The sequence below is a fragment of the Buceros rhinoceros genome, unplaced genomic scaffold (assembly GCF_000710305.1).
Source record: "Buceros rhinoceros silvestris isolate BGI_N320 unplaced genomic scaffold, ASM71030v1 scaffold17169, whole genome shotgun sequence".
NCBI lineage: Eukaryota > Metazoa > Chordata > Aves > Bucerotiformes > Bucerotidae > Buceros > Buceros rhinoceros.
This window is the reverse complement of record NW_010433454.1, coordinates 14,832-28,292: the sequence shown is the minus strand read 5'-3', so window position 1 is coordinate 28,292 and position 13,461 is coordinate 14,832. Positions and strand designations below refer to the sequence as shown.

The window sequence follows — 13,461 nt, the reverse complement described above, 5'->3', positions numbered from 1 at the left end:
ACAGCCCCGTGGCAAACACGAGCTCCTCCCGAGCGTCTCTTGAGAGGGTTCCGCGATCTAAAGCAATCCACGGAGGGAGAAAGGGGGCGCGGCCGCCCTCAGCAGCCCTCGGTGTCGGTGTTGTCGCTGCCCGTGGTGTTCTCCCAGTCGGCCTCGTGGTGCCGGCCCTGCGGCGCCCTGCGCATCGCTCTCTTCCTGAAAACAAGACCAGCCGCGTCAGTTCCAGATGTTTTCTGTAAACAAGTGGCGTGTGATGAAGACATTCTTACATTTCTCACGCTGAGAAATCCTACCCCCGAGTCCTTTCTGTAACAAAGTGGTGTCCGCAGTGAGGACAGTCGTTCCCAGTCTGTTAGGAACAGCAGCACCAGAGCTGCGGTCCCTGGTTTACAGGTTTTCATTGTCCCACGCGCCATAAAGGCAGCGACAGTGAAGACACCAGGTGTTTGGAGACTTTCAAACGAGTGTTTGGAGAGGAGGGAGGGTGGACGTCTGCTCCACTGTGGTGGGAGCTTGGTCTTGCATGGCAGCACCAAGTCAGATTTCTCCCATATGAGTGAAAACTATCAAATTTATTACACTAGTGACTCTTTGGAGTGCCCTCCACTCCCTGCCTGCTGTGGAACCATATGCCTGCCCACAGGAGATGGGATCACTGCTCTCTTGGCTACCTCTGGTACTAAAAGAGGAGTCTCCACCAGTTCAGCCAGAAGCGTGAGCCTCCGAGGACAAGATCAGTCATGAATTTATGCCCTCCATGAGTCAAGCTTGGGGACAGGGGATGGACAGAAAAGAGGAAATAACAAACAACAAGCTAATCAGTGAAGTCACACATGGGTATGTCTAAATTAGTCCTGCTTACTAAAGTCCAGACCTTCGGTAACGCTCAAAGCAGTCTCTCATCCTTCTCCGCTCCTTTTCTGCCACTTCCTCGCTGGCTAAGCCACAATCCTTGAACCACAAAAAAAAATCCACACAAATATTAAACCGGAAAACATCCATACCCAGAGACGAAGGCCAGAAAGTAATGAGAAGCTGTTTCTAGGCACAGATGGAGAAATAACCTCCATAAATATCCTGCTGTCCAGAGCTCACCCTTTCTGGAGGGTGAATTTTGCACAAAGTGCTCAGATTTTGGAAAAGCAGCAGCTGCTTCTCAAACCTGGTAAACCCATCGTTAACAGGAACACTGAAGATCACAACCCCCAGTCACAGTAAAGAGCCCACAAAGATCCTCTTACGCTGGGTGACTTGGGAGGCAGACTGCTCTCTCGAGGGCTGAACTGCTGGGTTTGACCTTCAGGGGCATCTTCTACGAGAAGGAAAAAATCACAGCTTTAGTCATAGCTGCCTTTGCCAAGTGACTTCTCCTTCTGCCCGTCCGACAAACAGCGATGGCTGTACTGTAACAGCTGCCCAGCACTGCAGAGTCAAGAGCAGAACTGAAACCCAGCCTCATCGTCCAGGACTCAGCCCTGTGACCGATGCACGAGACACTTCTCACTCCATTCGAATCCTGAATCTTGTGCAGAATGAGGGAGTTTCGGGCTCAGAAAGTGGCAGCAGCTTTCTAGTTTCTGCTTGTGCCAGAGCAAAATGAATTTTTGCAGAGCAGCACCTCCGCTTGGCATCGTTAAAAATAATGGCGTGAGGGGTCACCACGAGAAACCATCAGTATTTTAAAACCAGAATTTGTCCCTGTTCCCCAACAGCTATGTTGTGCGTATCAAAGCACTTCACATCACGCTGTATTGTAGTGAAACTCCTCGGGCTGTGATCAGACGTGGCGATACATGCTCAAACTGAGCGAGGTAAAAGGCTTTTTGGGTCAGTGGTGTTAGTTTTTGTGAAAAATCTTCCACCTCAATGAATGTAAAGATCATTTAGATCTTCCTGGAGATCAAAATGGAAAATACTGTCTACTGTACCAGTTCCCTCCTTTCTCCACATATTTTGAAAGAGAATTTCAAGTTCTTAGAGGAGCCTATTCATTCCTTGCCACACTGCTGAGTCATTTCCACAGGGGATGCCACAGAAACAGAACCAGTGACAGCGTGAACTGCACGGTTCTGCTTTTGTGAAAATAGCCTGCGACAGAACAGGGAAGAGGGGAGGGAAAAAATCCCTGGAGAAAGCCACGTGGTCCAGCTGAAGTGGAAGACATTTGTTCTGTTCTCAGCTCTGCCACAAACACACGAGGAGTAGTGGGGGAAAAAAGGCACCCAGGAGCTATTGCTCAAAGGCACCAGAACAAATTCAGTAGACAGGTTACCTCAAAAACCAGACTCAGGCCCCAGGATGGTCTAATAATGCCTCTTTTCTCAGCTCGTTCAGCTCTATGAAAGGCCTTTTCAGAGACCATGTAGTAAAAAGACGGCCCAGGGAGCTTTTTCTCTCAAAAAAGCTTTACAAGCATTCACTGTTCCCAGCAGCTGGGACCATGTTCTCCTTTTTATTGGTGAGAAAGATGGCAAAATGCCTTGATGTCTGGGTCCCTGCTCTGAGCCGTCTCACGGAGGTCTCCCTCAGTGCCAGCACACCCCACTGAGCAGCATCTCTCACAAAGGAGTCCCCAGTCAGACTACCTGTTCGTCACTAAAACCAGAACCCATGAAGGTCTTTTCCTGTCCCTCTGAAACACCAGACAATCCTCTCACGAATTCTACTCTAGGTTTTCCCAAGAAAAGCCTTACTTTGAGTCGGCTGCGATTCTTCATCTACAGGACCGTGAGGAGTAAGCTATGGGACAGAAACAAAGCAAAGCAGAACATGAGAACTGCCCCTTACTCTGTCTCACACAGTAGGCAGGAGCAGATGTAGGGGAATATAAGAAACAAGTCACTCATAGAACCGACCTCCCCTTAGCGCACAGTGCTGTCAGCAGAACAGGAGACTGAGCCGAAGTTACAGACCTGCTCACGGCTTTATCCTCCGTGAACAGATCCAGTTCCTTTGCCCTCATTGAGACTTTAGTCTCCAGACGATGCAACAGTCATTTCCACGCTGAAGTTACGAACCCTTTACTAAAGATGTCCCTGGGCTAAGACTTATTTTTGCCTGTTCTCCCTCAAGAGAGACAGAAGTAAGTCAAAGTAACTCAGTTCTCCTGATTTGCTCAGGGTCAATAATCTTGGTAACACCATAACTGTGTCCTACACTTAGAAATCGCAGGGCACAGAGAGGTTCTGTCACTGGGCAGTTCTGCTGCCCTGTACTTTCTGGTATCACTGAAGTGAGCCTCAGTCACAGATTGAAAACTGCTGTTACCTGAGGTACTGAGCACAAGTGAGGCACGTGAAACGAGCCCAGAAGAAAGTAAAAGGTAAGCAAGGCACCCTACTCACTTCCTGGGAGTCTCTGGAGGAGGTGTCGTCTAGGTCAGAGGTCTGAAATAAAACCAGTGTATATTAATCATTCCTCATAAGCAAGGAATTGGTAGTAAGGCAATATACAGAAATCCAGAAGCTCCAGAAAAGAGAAGTGTGGACTTCCTCCCTCCTACACTCCTGTCTGACCACCTGGAGAAAGCACACAAGATACCATGCTAATTCAAAGCCCTTGTATATTGAATTTAATTCTAGAAACTTCAGCACCCTGCACCCTGTTCCCATTTCATCCAGATGGCTCATACACGAACTCTAAAGGGTTCACTCTGTGGTGGGTGGGGATCCCTCATCATCTTCAGATACGCTCCAAAGCCCACACGGCCTCAGCCATTCCACGCCTGGAACCAGGGTGAGGTAAAAGACTATCAGATCTTTCATTCTTCTAAGCTCAGCATTTGGATGGAGATGGTTACCCACACCAGTGGCTAAGTGCAGACTCCTCCAACAGCCACGCTCTGGCCCCATACTCAGCTTCCCAACCCACCACTCAGATGACAACCCCGCAGACATACTGGTGTGGGTAGCTCCAGTTGCAACCTTTTCAGCTTGGCCTCAGTAGCCAGTAGCTGACCCTCCTTCTGGAAGAGCTGCAGCTGCAATTCGTCACACCGCTCTCCCAGTTCCCGAATCTGCTTGCGGTATGTGTCCCTCTCGACCAGGTTCTTGGAGTACTGCGCATAGAATTGTTCTCGGGTCAGGAGTGCCTGGAGAAAGGATGACACGTGGCATGGGACATTCAGGGTTACAGCATCGGCCCACTTCAAGCAGCGAAGCAGGGATTAGCAGCAGCTCCAGGGGAGTGTTTTTCACCTGGTCTCTTTCTACAGCCACCTCCTCCATCTGCTGCAAGACAGCTTCCATCCGTTTCTTATACATCTGGGAGTCCTTCCTCAGAGACATGCACTGTAGTTCAAGCATCTCTTTTTCCTCTGCATACTGTTGAGACAAGGTCAAAAGCCCCATTTGCGGCCAGAGCCTGGGCCAGGCTCTCACCATTTCTGCTCTGTGCCGCAGTTCACAATGGCCCGACCTCGCTGCAATGTCAAGTTCAGCCAGACTGCCCAGGCGGAGCAAGGCCAACCAGAAGGTTGGTCAATATGAAGAGGAGAACCACTAATACGATGGATTTACATGTGCCTGAGCCATCAGTCACGGTAACAGCTCCCATTACCCTCCAGGCTGAGGACTGTTAATTAGCACAGGCATTACTATGTAACAGTTAGAATGAACAGCAGCACCAAAGATTTTAGCACCAAACTGTAACACTAGAGTAGCAGCAGCAGGGATTGGTGCTGAGCAGCGCCTCTGCTCCATAGGCAAGACACTGCAGGTGCTTCCTCTGCCTGTCTCACCCACTGACCCTCGGAAGGGATGTGCAGCGCGTCACGTACTTTGTCCTGGAGCACCTCGGCTCGCCGCAGCTCCTTGCGAAGGCTGTAAACGGTGCTCATCAGCTCCTGGCGTTCTTCTAGTACCTGGCTACAGTCATTCTCTAGAGTGTCCCTGGAGAGGCTCTTCTCCAAATTCTGCTCCCTGGCAACCTGCTGGACAAAAAGAAAAGTGAGATACAGCAACCATCCAACTCCACATTAACTCTCTCCCCACGGTCCTTTGTGCTCTGTTTGACTTGGGAGAACAAGGCCACAGCTGACCCTCACGATCTTGAGTGCAGCCCCATTGCTGCTGCAAATAATCCCTTCTCAGGAGCCCATCCCCAACCATCCCCACCAACCTGGAGAGTGTTCTCCAGCTCCTGATTCTTGGCCAAGAGCAGCTCCTTCTCCTGCTGGATCTCCCACATCACCTCATGGCTTGGACGCTGCTCTATGGCGTGCTTCAGTTTCATCGTGTGCTTACGCTCCAGTTTGCAGTCATCCTCGGCCTTCATGAGGCTGTGCTTCAAGTGACCAATCTACAACAAGGTTCAGAGCTCATCAATAACAAAAAACCTCTGACCTGCAAAAGCAGTTCTCACCCCATTCCCCAGACAAACATGGAGCAAGTTTCTCTCCAGCTTTTCCGTTGGATGCTCAGTGATTCGGGTCTCGTCTGTGTGCTAAGTGGATACAACATGCTGCCCTTGGGAGAGGGCCCAGTCTTGAATGAGGGGAGAACTTAATTCTTCACAGTGTAACTTGTAATATATGGGCCTACTGGGCTAAGCTTGGGACCACCAAGACATGCCACCTGCTAGAGAAGGTGCACAGAACTGCGTGCTGGACAGCTTCAGACCATGCCAGGCAAGGACAGGTCTGGTGCACAGCACAGCCTTCCCGGGATCGGATAAGAAGAGGGAAGCTTTAGAAAAGGGTGACTGACCTCTAGCATCAGGTCCCGGTTCTTCATGAGGGCCGCGCTCTTCTCCTCGCTCTGTTTGGCATAGCTCATTGCCAGGTTGTAGTTCTCGTCCTTGCACTTCCGCAGCTCCTTGCTGAGGCTGTCCCTCTCCTCCTTCATCTTCTGCGCCCGCTCCTGGTGCTTGCGGAGCAGGCTGTCCCTCACCCACATCTCTTTGATTGTGTCCTCTTTGGCGTGCAGCCACATGGTGAGCTCCTGGGCTTTCCGTCGCTCCTCCTGCACGCTGCTCTGCAGCTTCATGATCTCGTTCATCAGGAGCTGGCTCAGGCCAGATTCCCCAGCAGTGTCTGTTAGGTGGGCAGGTGTCAGTCATCGCAGTCCTGCCAGCTCCCTGGACACATGCAGCACCCTCCCACCCACGTACCACCGCAGCTTGGGATCACCACATGCCACGTATGAGCATGCAAACCCCGAGGACACATGTGATCAGACTATCCTTGCTGTTTCCCCCCTGCTCCGTGCCCTTCTACACCACAGCGTCACTGACAGAACAGGCAGAAGGAAGAACTGATCCTTCTGCTTCCTCCTGCATTCTCCCAGCTCCAGCCTGTGATGCCAGACAGCAGGGCCATTCTTGCCAGAACCCTTCCGAAACACTCGGGGAGCAAGCCAGGGAATGCTCCTGACTGCACACCAGAGCTGGGGAGAGGCAAAAGCGGAGGTGAACCCCCTTAATTTGCAACACCAAATGAAGAGCTGTTTGATCAGAAACAAACATTACCTATAATCGTAGAGAAAACCCTGCTGGGCTCCTTGCCAGTAATTTTCTTGTACAGTTGTGGATAATAAAGCTCAAGACTCTCCAGAAACGCCTCAAAGCCCTTTTGTCCCGTTCGCTGAAGAATGTCCAGAAGAACACCTGAAATAATAGCAACAGGATATTCTATTCATTTATCGCTTTACCTATTTCTGACATAACAAAAAATTGCTCTGCTTTCTCCACATGCAGATTAAAGTCCCTGAGATCAAATTCCCCAGCCAACTGCCCAGTAACTACACAAAAGTATTTTAACTGTGAAGGAACCTAGCTCCTACTACAGAAAGCAGATCTCAGAAGAGCACTTTACATTATCCTGCTGATACTTACAGAAAAAGTGAGTTAAAACAAAGCACGACAGTTTCTGCAGCTTGAGGCTCCGTGTCCAGCAGCAGAGACAAATATGGGAAAAAAGGGCCATTAGTTTAAGAACACTGCATATAACCAGAGAGGTGGCAGGGAAGAGCCTCAGAGAGCCTGGGCTAGAAAGATTTTGAGCTCAGATCCCTACTTTGTCTAGAAATACTCTGCACCAAATCAAGCCCAGGGGGCTTCTTTGCTATGTTCTGCAGTTTCCCAATCTGGAGAACAGGGAAAATAATATTTTTTCAGTGACCCTCAGTAGTTTATCAACGAGTCAATCCAATCCAAAAGATGTACTAGTAGCTAAGGAATCCTGCCGTTCTCTCTGGCTGGAACAAGATCAGGGCTGTATAGAGCAGTCACAAGGAATTTACTTAATGCGCTGCCAGCGTTTCCTCAAGCACCTGAAGATAGGAATGAGGGACAACACACGCTGAATTAAGCTTGAAAATCTCCCCCAGAAAAACTGTTACACAAGAGCAGCCTCATAGGTCAAACCCAAGCAGCTCGCTCCCCTGTGCTCATCTAGAGCTCCAGAGCACCAAAAGGCCGCACAGCACCCTCTGTGCTCCCGTTACCCTCACACAGCTCAGGAACCCATCGAGAGAGCCGTCTCCTTTCCTCCTCTGCCCACAGTGATACGCTGGGGAACGGGAGGCGGGGAGCAATGTCTACACTGTTTGTGTCTAAGCGCTGGCTGATGGTCACCTCAAAGTGACGAGTTCCTTCAGGCCCAGTTCATCACCACTCTGTCCCAGTCTGCTCCCAGGAGCCAACAGAGCGTGTGGGCACCTACAGAGCCGAAGGCTGCGCTTCACCCACCTGCCTTCCGCTTGCGCATGACCAGGCTGGGGTCATTGAGAACTTGCTCCTCGTCATCGTGGCTGATGACTTGGCACTGGCGAAGGTAGGGTGTAATACGGGAAGGATCTATCACAGAGATGAGCTTCACCCGGAAGTTCTCCAGGTTATTCCAACAGGTCTCATCATTGTCTTCTTCCAGCATGTTGATGAGTGAGATGATGAGTGAGAAGTATCAGTGAGCAATACTGTCCTGTCCCAAAAAAAACAACCCAGAAAACAAACAAGCAGACTAAGCCTCCTAGAGCAGTGAGGGGGTGGTGAAGCCAAGCCTGTTAACAGGCTGAGAACGGAAAAGTGTCTTTTAGATACAGGAACATGACTCCCACGTGGCCTTTAGCTCAGCACTTGCAAATCACCTGCAGAACATGGTGACAGACGATGGTCCTACCTGAATGAGCAGCGTGGTATCAGAGCAGAGATCTCCGCAGCTGCCAGGCTAGTGCCGAGGCTACTGACACAGCCGCGAAGAAAAGCGAGCGTGAAATTCGGAGAAAACAGAAGTCACCCAAGTGCGATGATCTCCCTCCAGCCGGCTGAACATCTCCCAGATCTCGCTGCAAGAGGAAAGTGGAACTATTTAGCAACAGGGTCACTGGTGATAGGCGAGTCGTAGAGAGCCCTGTCAACAGAGGAACATCCAACTAACAACAGATTCCCAACAGCAGACCCCAAGAAAGGGCTGTCCAATCTCACTGACTTCACCACAGGTTCTCCAGATGCTCAGCTATGCTTAGCATTAAATCCAACACCCACCAAGGGCTCTGTGAAAACCCCAGCAGCGACACCTTAACTGTGATCAGCCGTAATCACACCGAAGCTGGTTTTCCTGCACGCCGTACTTTATCCACAGGAACACACGGCTGTGTACGACTTCCACTGCCAACACCGAGGTGCAAATCATGCGCCAGGAACCCGCCTCAGATTCTACTGGGACTGACACAGAACTAGTCATTACTTATCACAGAGGAAATGCCCCGCTCTGCCTGACATCAAACCTGCCCCAGCAGACTATAGAGGCATCCCCTGCCGATAAACAGCACACTCTTACTGCAGAAAGACACGTCCCTGTCAGCATACAGGATTCAGCATTACATGGACCAACCTGTTTCCTGGTCCAGCAACACTCGTCTGTCTCTATGAAAACTTGTCTCGGATGCAGCCTCCCTTTATATTCTGGCTACAGCAAAGATCATTCCAGGAGCAAAACTGGTTGGAGAAAAGAGAAAAGGGGGAACTACTCAGCTATACTCTGAGATGGGAAAGGGAAGAAAAAAAAGAAGAGGTTAAAAAAAAGGGGAAGCCAGAATGGGTGATGGGGGAGGAGAAAATGCTGGTTGCATTGCGGGTCAGCAGCATGACATATGCAGTGACTTTAGAGTCGTTCTGACTTTGTTTTCCAACCCGTATCATTAAAGTTCCAGCTACAGTCCAGAAAGTTTGTGCAGTGGTGAGAAAGACTAAAAAGAGTAAAGGTCACAGGCATAGGTTTGAGTTTGGGAGAAAGACAAAGCCAGTTAGAAGAAAGAGGCTCCTCAAATAGCCTGTCAACTGCTGCCACAATGTCTTTGTATAGGAAAGCAGGTGGCAGCAAGAACTCCCTCTTGGTGTAGAGTTCAGCTGAAAAGGATGATTTCTGAGATGCCTCTAATTTTGGATGTCCTTAAGCTTCAAGCATAATTATGACAACTCAGTATTTTGAGGGAAAGGGAGTCAAGTCTTGGCAAAGCAAGGAACATATAACCCACGATTCCCAAATTACAGGCTGTGGCTCTAACAGCAATTAAAGGAGCAGCACGGCAAGCAGCATTGCGATGCTGTTAAGCATCGACATCGTACCTGTGACTGCCTCCCCATCTTCCCACAGGCCTAAAACCATAGCTGCAACAAGAACTCACTAACAGTCTGTTTTAAAAAGGTCTCAAGAACACGCACGCTCCGATACCATGGCAGCATGACACATTTTCCCATTAGCTTCCCACTCTCCTCTTTGTTCTGCTTTCTGAGTTTCTGGAGAGTTTCTCCGTGTTATCGTTAGGAGTGGGGCAGAGATGCTCGGAGGTTCTTGAAGCCTGCACTTCTTGCTAGGCATTAAATTAGCTTTACACTAAAAAAAGGTACAGTACCTCCCTTAGCTCTGTCCTCACTGAAGGTAATCAGAATGCCTGCTAATTGCCCAATCTAACCTCAGGGGTTTGTTTAATCCTAAAAAGAATACAGACAGCTGCTTCTTATAGTCACACAAAGCTCTTCCACAAGCAGTAAGATCACAAGGGCATCCCTTGAGCAGCATTTGCAAAGGACAGCGATTGTTGAGAGCATGGATCACGTTTACTGCAGTGTCCACAGTAACAGCCCTGTGGTGAACAGCACGCACAACCACATGGCAGAGCTTCTGCCCCATCTGCAGTTCCTTGAAAAACAGTACCTATAGTGGCTTATGGAAAAAAAGAGTACACCGCAAGAGGACAGCCTAAATCACTCCTGCTCCAGAATGTCTTGACACCCAGTTACAGCAACATCGGTACCCACTGGCCCCCCGACCCCAGCTCTGCCTGAAGGGTGCTCACAGAAGAGCCGCACCTCACCAGGCTCTAATCAGCATCATGCTCTTGGGAAGCTCAGCCAGTGCGGTGGGATGAGGCTTTCTGCAGCACTTTCCCACCACATTTTCTCAGCGTTGCCTCAGCTAGCCTTGCCCCTCTCTGCAAGACAGGAATGGCTGGTTCATGAAGGAAGAAACACCTTTCTGTTAAGTGATTTGCTGATGTCTGTATGGGGCAGGCTGTGGAAGAACCAAGGAAGAATTCAAGCCTAATTCAATCCTGCAGTTTTAGCCACATGAATATTCATTTTCCACATTCTCCCTGGTTTTCATGCAGCTTGCAAACTTCATTTGTCTCATTAGCAATCACACTCATATTAAAAGCACTATTTACCAGAAAACCACACACGGAACACATCAGTAATTTTTAAATGAGAAAAATAAACCATCTGTATTTCAACAAATACTTGAGACTCATTTTGATACAAAATTCAGCTGCTGCTCATTCAGCAGCATTCAGTCAGTCAGCAATCGAGCAAAACCACCGTCACAGCACTACTGAACCACCCAACAAACTTGGATGAACATTCACATAAATAGGGGCTGACACAAAAAGAAATAAATAACCATCATCACTGGTTTCCCCAGATCTGCAGCCATCTTCCCCACACCCCCCTCCCCCATCTACGGCAGAGGCTGGTTGGAAAGAGAACGGAACTGTCTATGCCTGGAAGGTTTCCCTCCAGCTGTTTTGTTTCATTATATGCAACTCGTCTAAAGATGTAGACTGGAAAAACAGTCCAGACATTTTCCTCTCTTCCCCAGGTCCTGGTCAGTTTGTTTGAAGTGTCAGAAGTGAATAGTGCAATGACTATCTCTTGGTCCGTGTGGGAAGGCAGACCTCACTCACGGGACTCCTGGAACAGAGCACAAACCACTCCTATTAGCCATAGCATTTGTACAGGGATGTTGCCCTTTATGGAGATTCTAAAACCAGTTTTAAAGAAAACCCCCCAAGAGTCTCATCTGACAACCATGCAAATCAAACGCCCTTATTGAAATGTTGAAGAAACTCCAGTGAAGTCTGAAGCCCCAGCTTCCCACCAGCTTTTAATCCTACTCTAAGACCCACAGGTCAGGCTACAGAGGGCAAGCTCCACAAAGAGCTCTCGCTACCTGCTCCCGATCTAGAGGATTGCCTGGCAGCCCTGAGCAAGGACATCTTACTCCCAGCCTGCTGGAACCTGCAGCAACAATTTACTTTGGTTCTGCAGCAAGTGGCACGCACAAACCCTCTCTGCAGCTGCCCAGGCTTTACTGTCCCACCAGTCATGACCCTCTGCTAGTCTTACTTAAGCAGCCAAGCCTGTAGAGTGCTACCAGCTAGGTACAAAACCAGCAGGCAGGAGCATGGACTAAAAGGCCGCCAACTGTTTGAAATTCCTGACTTTTGTATATAATTTTATCACACAGACCTATCGACTTTCCCTCCCCCTGAAAGTCAAAACATTAGTCTTAGTCTGTGATTAATGGGTGAACTCTGTGTCCTAAGAGAACCAAAGGACAAAAAAAAGGAACAAAGAGATAATTTCAGTCCTTTCCTGGGGTCATGATTCACTGTCTAAGCTGCACCACAGACAAACGTGATTCAGTTTCTCAGGGAAGAAGTACAAGAGTATTTCAGAGTAGCTACTAACACATTTCCTTCTCACATCCTCCTCCTCTTCCTGAAGCGGGCACTTCTCCTGATCTGAGGAGCACTGGCGTCAGCCACATCAGTGCAGGGGTTCAAGGCAGATTGTGCCACGTCCTCTTCAGTTCCCGTGCCCTGCAACATAAGCAAAGGAGCCGATTGACACCATGAGAGCTGGTGTGAATGCAAAAGAACCCTTCAGTCACCTTCTTACTTAGGAGCTCAGCAAGATTTCCAAAACAATCTTCCCTATTCCTTCAAAATTACGCATGGGACAACATCCTATTACCAACGTCACAGCAAGCACAAAGCATCCCAGTTTTCAGAGCGAAGCTTTCAGCCAACCCTGGCACTTCTTTCTGCTCCTGCTACCGAACCAGAGCAATTCCAGCTGTAGTTTCTGTCTGGCCACAGCCATTTGTCACAGAGGGTGAGGGCTGGCCACAAGTGACACTTTAGCTTTCGTTGCTGGAGCCAGACAGCGCCCCAGACAGCACAGGTCAACGCATGCTTTTGATTTCTCACAGAACATGCCCCTACCACAACCTTTTCAGTGAGAAGCACCAGGAAAACAACCTGGCTATAGCATTAAAGAGTGGGAGGGAGCCTGGTGGCAGATGATGTAGGACAGAGGTTGGTGGAAGGCCTCCAGGCTGGTGAGTTTTGGACAGTTCAAGCTACATCAAACTTGGCACAGACCCCAAACTCAAAGCCAGAACAGAAAGGTAACTGCTGGCTTTTACTAGAGGAAAGCTCTGGGTTTTAGGCAGCTTCACCACCTTTCTACAGAAACAGCCATTTACCTTGTTTATCACCTTCATTAGTGTTTTGTTGGTTTATTTTGGAGCCACAGTGAATTGAAATGCAAGTCTGAGCTACACAGATCCCCAGCATGTTCTGCAAAAACCAGTGCTGGGCAGTAACGGGCTGAGCTTAAAACTCACAGGCTGCCTTTAGGCTGACATTGTGGCTTCCATCGATCCACATGCTCTAATAATCTCTAGCCATATAAACCAATTCAGAACAGAGACCTCAAATGGCAGCAGGAGCAAATATACACAATTCCTCTGATGTTACTGCGGGTTGCAGGACACAGACGATGAAAACCAAGGGCCTGATTTCAAAAACACAAGCGTTGGCGTAGCAGACGATGAACTGTAAGAGGAAGAGCGCTTTGATCCCCACTGCTGGGAACTGTCATGTTGAGTTTAATGTGCTACATAAAACATGGACGTTACCCTTGTGAGGACTGAGGGTTCCCAGAGTTTTCCCTTTTATGAGTGGCAAACCCACACTTGTTCGAAAGGACCCGATTTCTGCGACACTTCAGAACAGTGCAGGTCTCACCCTGGGTTCCAGCGCAATACTTAGCTGGCAAGAACTTTCTGCTTTTAGTGCCTGGCACCTGTTTTACCTGATTTAGTAAAGCAGCATCTTTGTCTCCAGGCTCATCACCGACTGTCCCATCCGACCATGCACCTGTTAATTCATTCCCACC

The 13,461-nt window shown here is 49.1% G+C and overlaps 2 protein-coding genes across 2 annotated transcripts in view; both read right to left on the bottom strand.

Annotated features, from left to right (window-relative positions):
* Positions 1 to 98: 98 nt before the first annotated feature.
* On the bottom strand, positions 99 to 7,873 carry CARD9 (caspase recruitment domain family, member 9). The gene is made up of 12 exons (XM_010144115.1): positions 7,687 to 7,873; positions 6,466 to 6,603; positions 5,706 to 6,031; positions 5,119 to 5,298; positions 4,778 to 4,930; positions 4,197 to 4,322; positions 3,899 to 4,090; positions 3,345 to 3,386; positions 2,694 to 2,739; positions 1,242 to 1,312; positions 875 to 957; positions 99 to 195 (listed from the first exon to the last, which is right to left on the bottom strand). The coding sequence occupies exons 1-12, from the start codon at positions 7,868 to 7,870 to the stop codon at positions 99 to 101; spliced, it is 1,638 nt and encodes a 545-aa protein (XP_010142417.1). The 5' UTR covers positions 7,871 to 7,873.
* A 4,105-nt stretch (positions 7,874 to 11,978) lies between these two features.
* The window catches only part of SNAPC4 (small nuclear RNA activating complex, polypeptide 4, 190kDa), a gene marked incomplete at its 5' end in the record, with an annotated part of 15,656 nt that continues 14,173 nt past the window's right edge, over positions 11,979 to 13,461 (bottom strand). Inside the window, 2 exons of the mRNA XM_010144114.1 lie at positions 11,979 to 12,098; positions 13,378 to 13,460. Coding sequence (XP_010142416.1) covers positions 11,979 to 12,098; positions 13,378 to 13,460 — 203 coding nt within the window. The remainder of the gene's footprint in view (positions 12,099 to 13,377; position 13,461) is intronic.

Excerpts from the sequence above, each read along its gene's own strand:
- CARD9 (XM_010144115.1), bottom strand. The coding sequence starts at position 7,870 with ATGCTGGAAGAAGACAATGATGAGACCTGTTGGAATAACCTGGAGAAC. Across the intron at positions 3,387-3,898 it reads AACTGGAGCTACCCACACCA|ACCTCTGACCTAGACGACAC; the intron begins GTATGTCTGCGG and ends GTTTTATTTCAG. Across the intron at positions 2,740-3,344 it reads CCTCCAGAGACTCCCAGGAA|CTTACTCCTCACGGTCCTGT; the intron begins GTGAGTAGGGTG and ends TCTGTCCCATAG.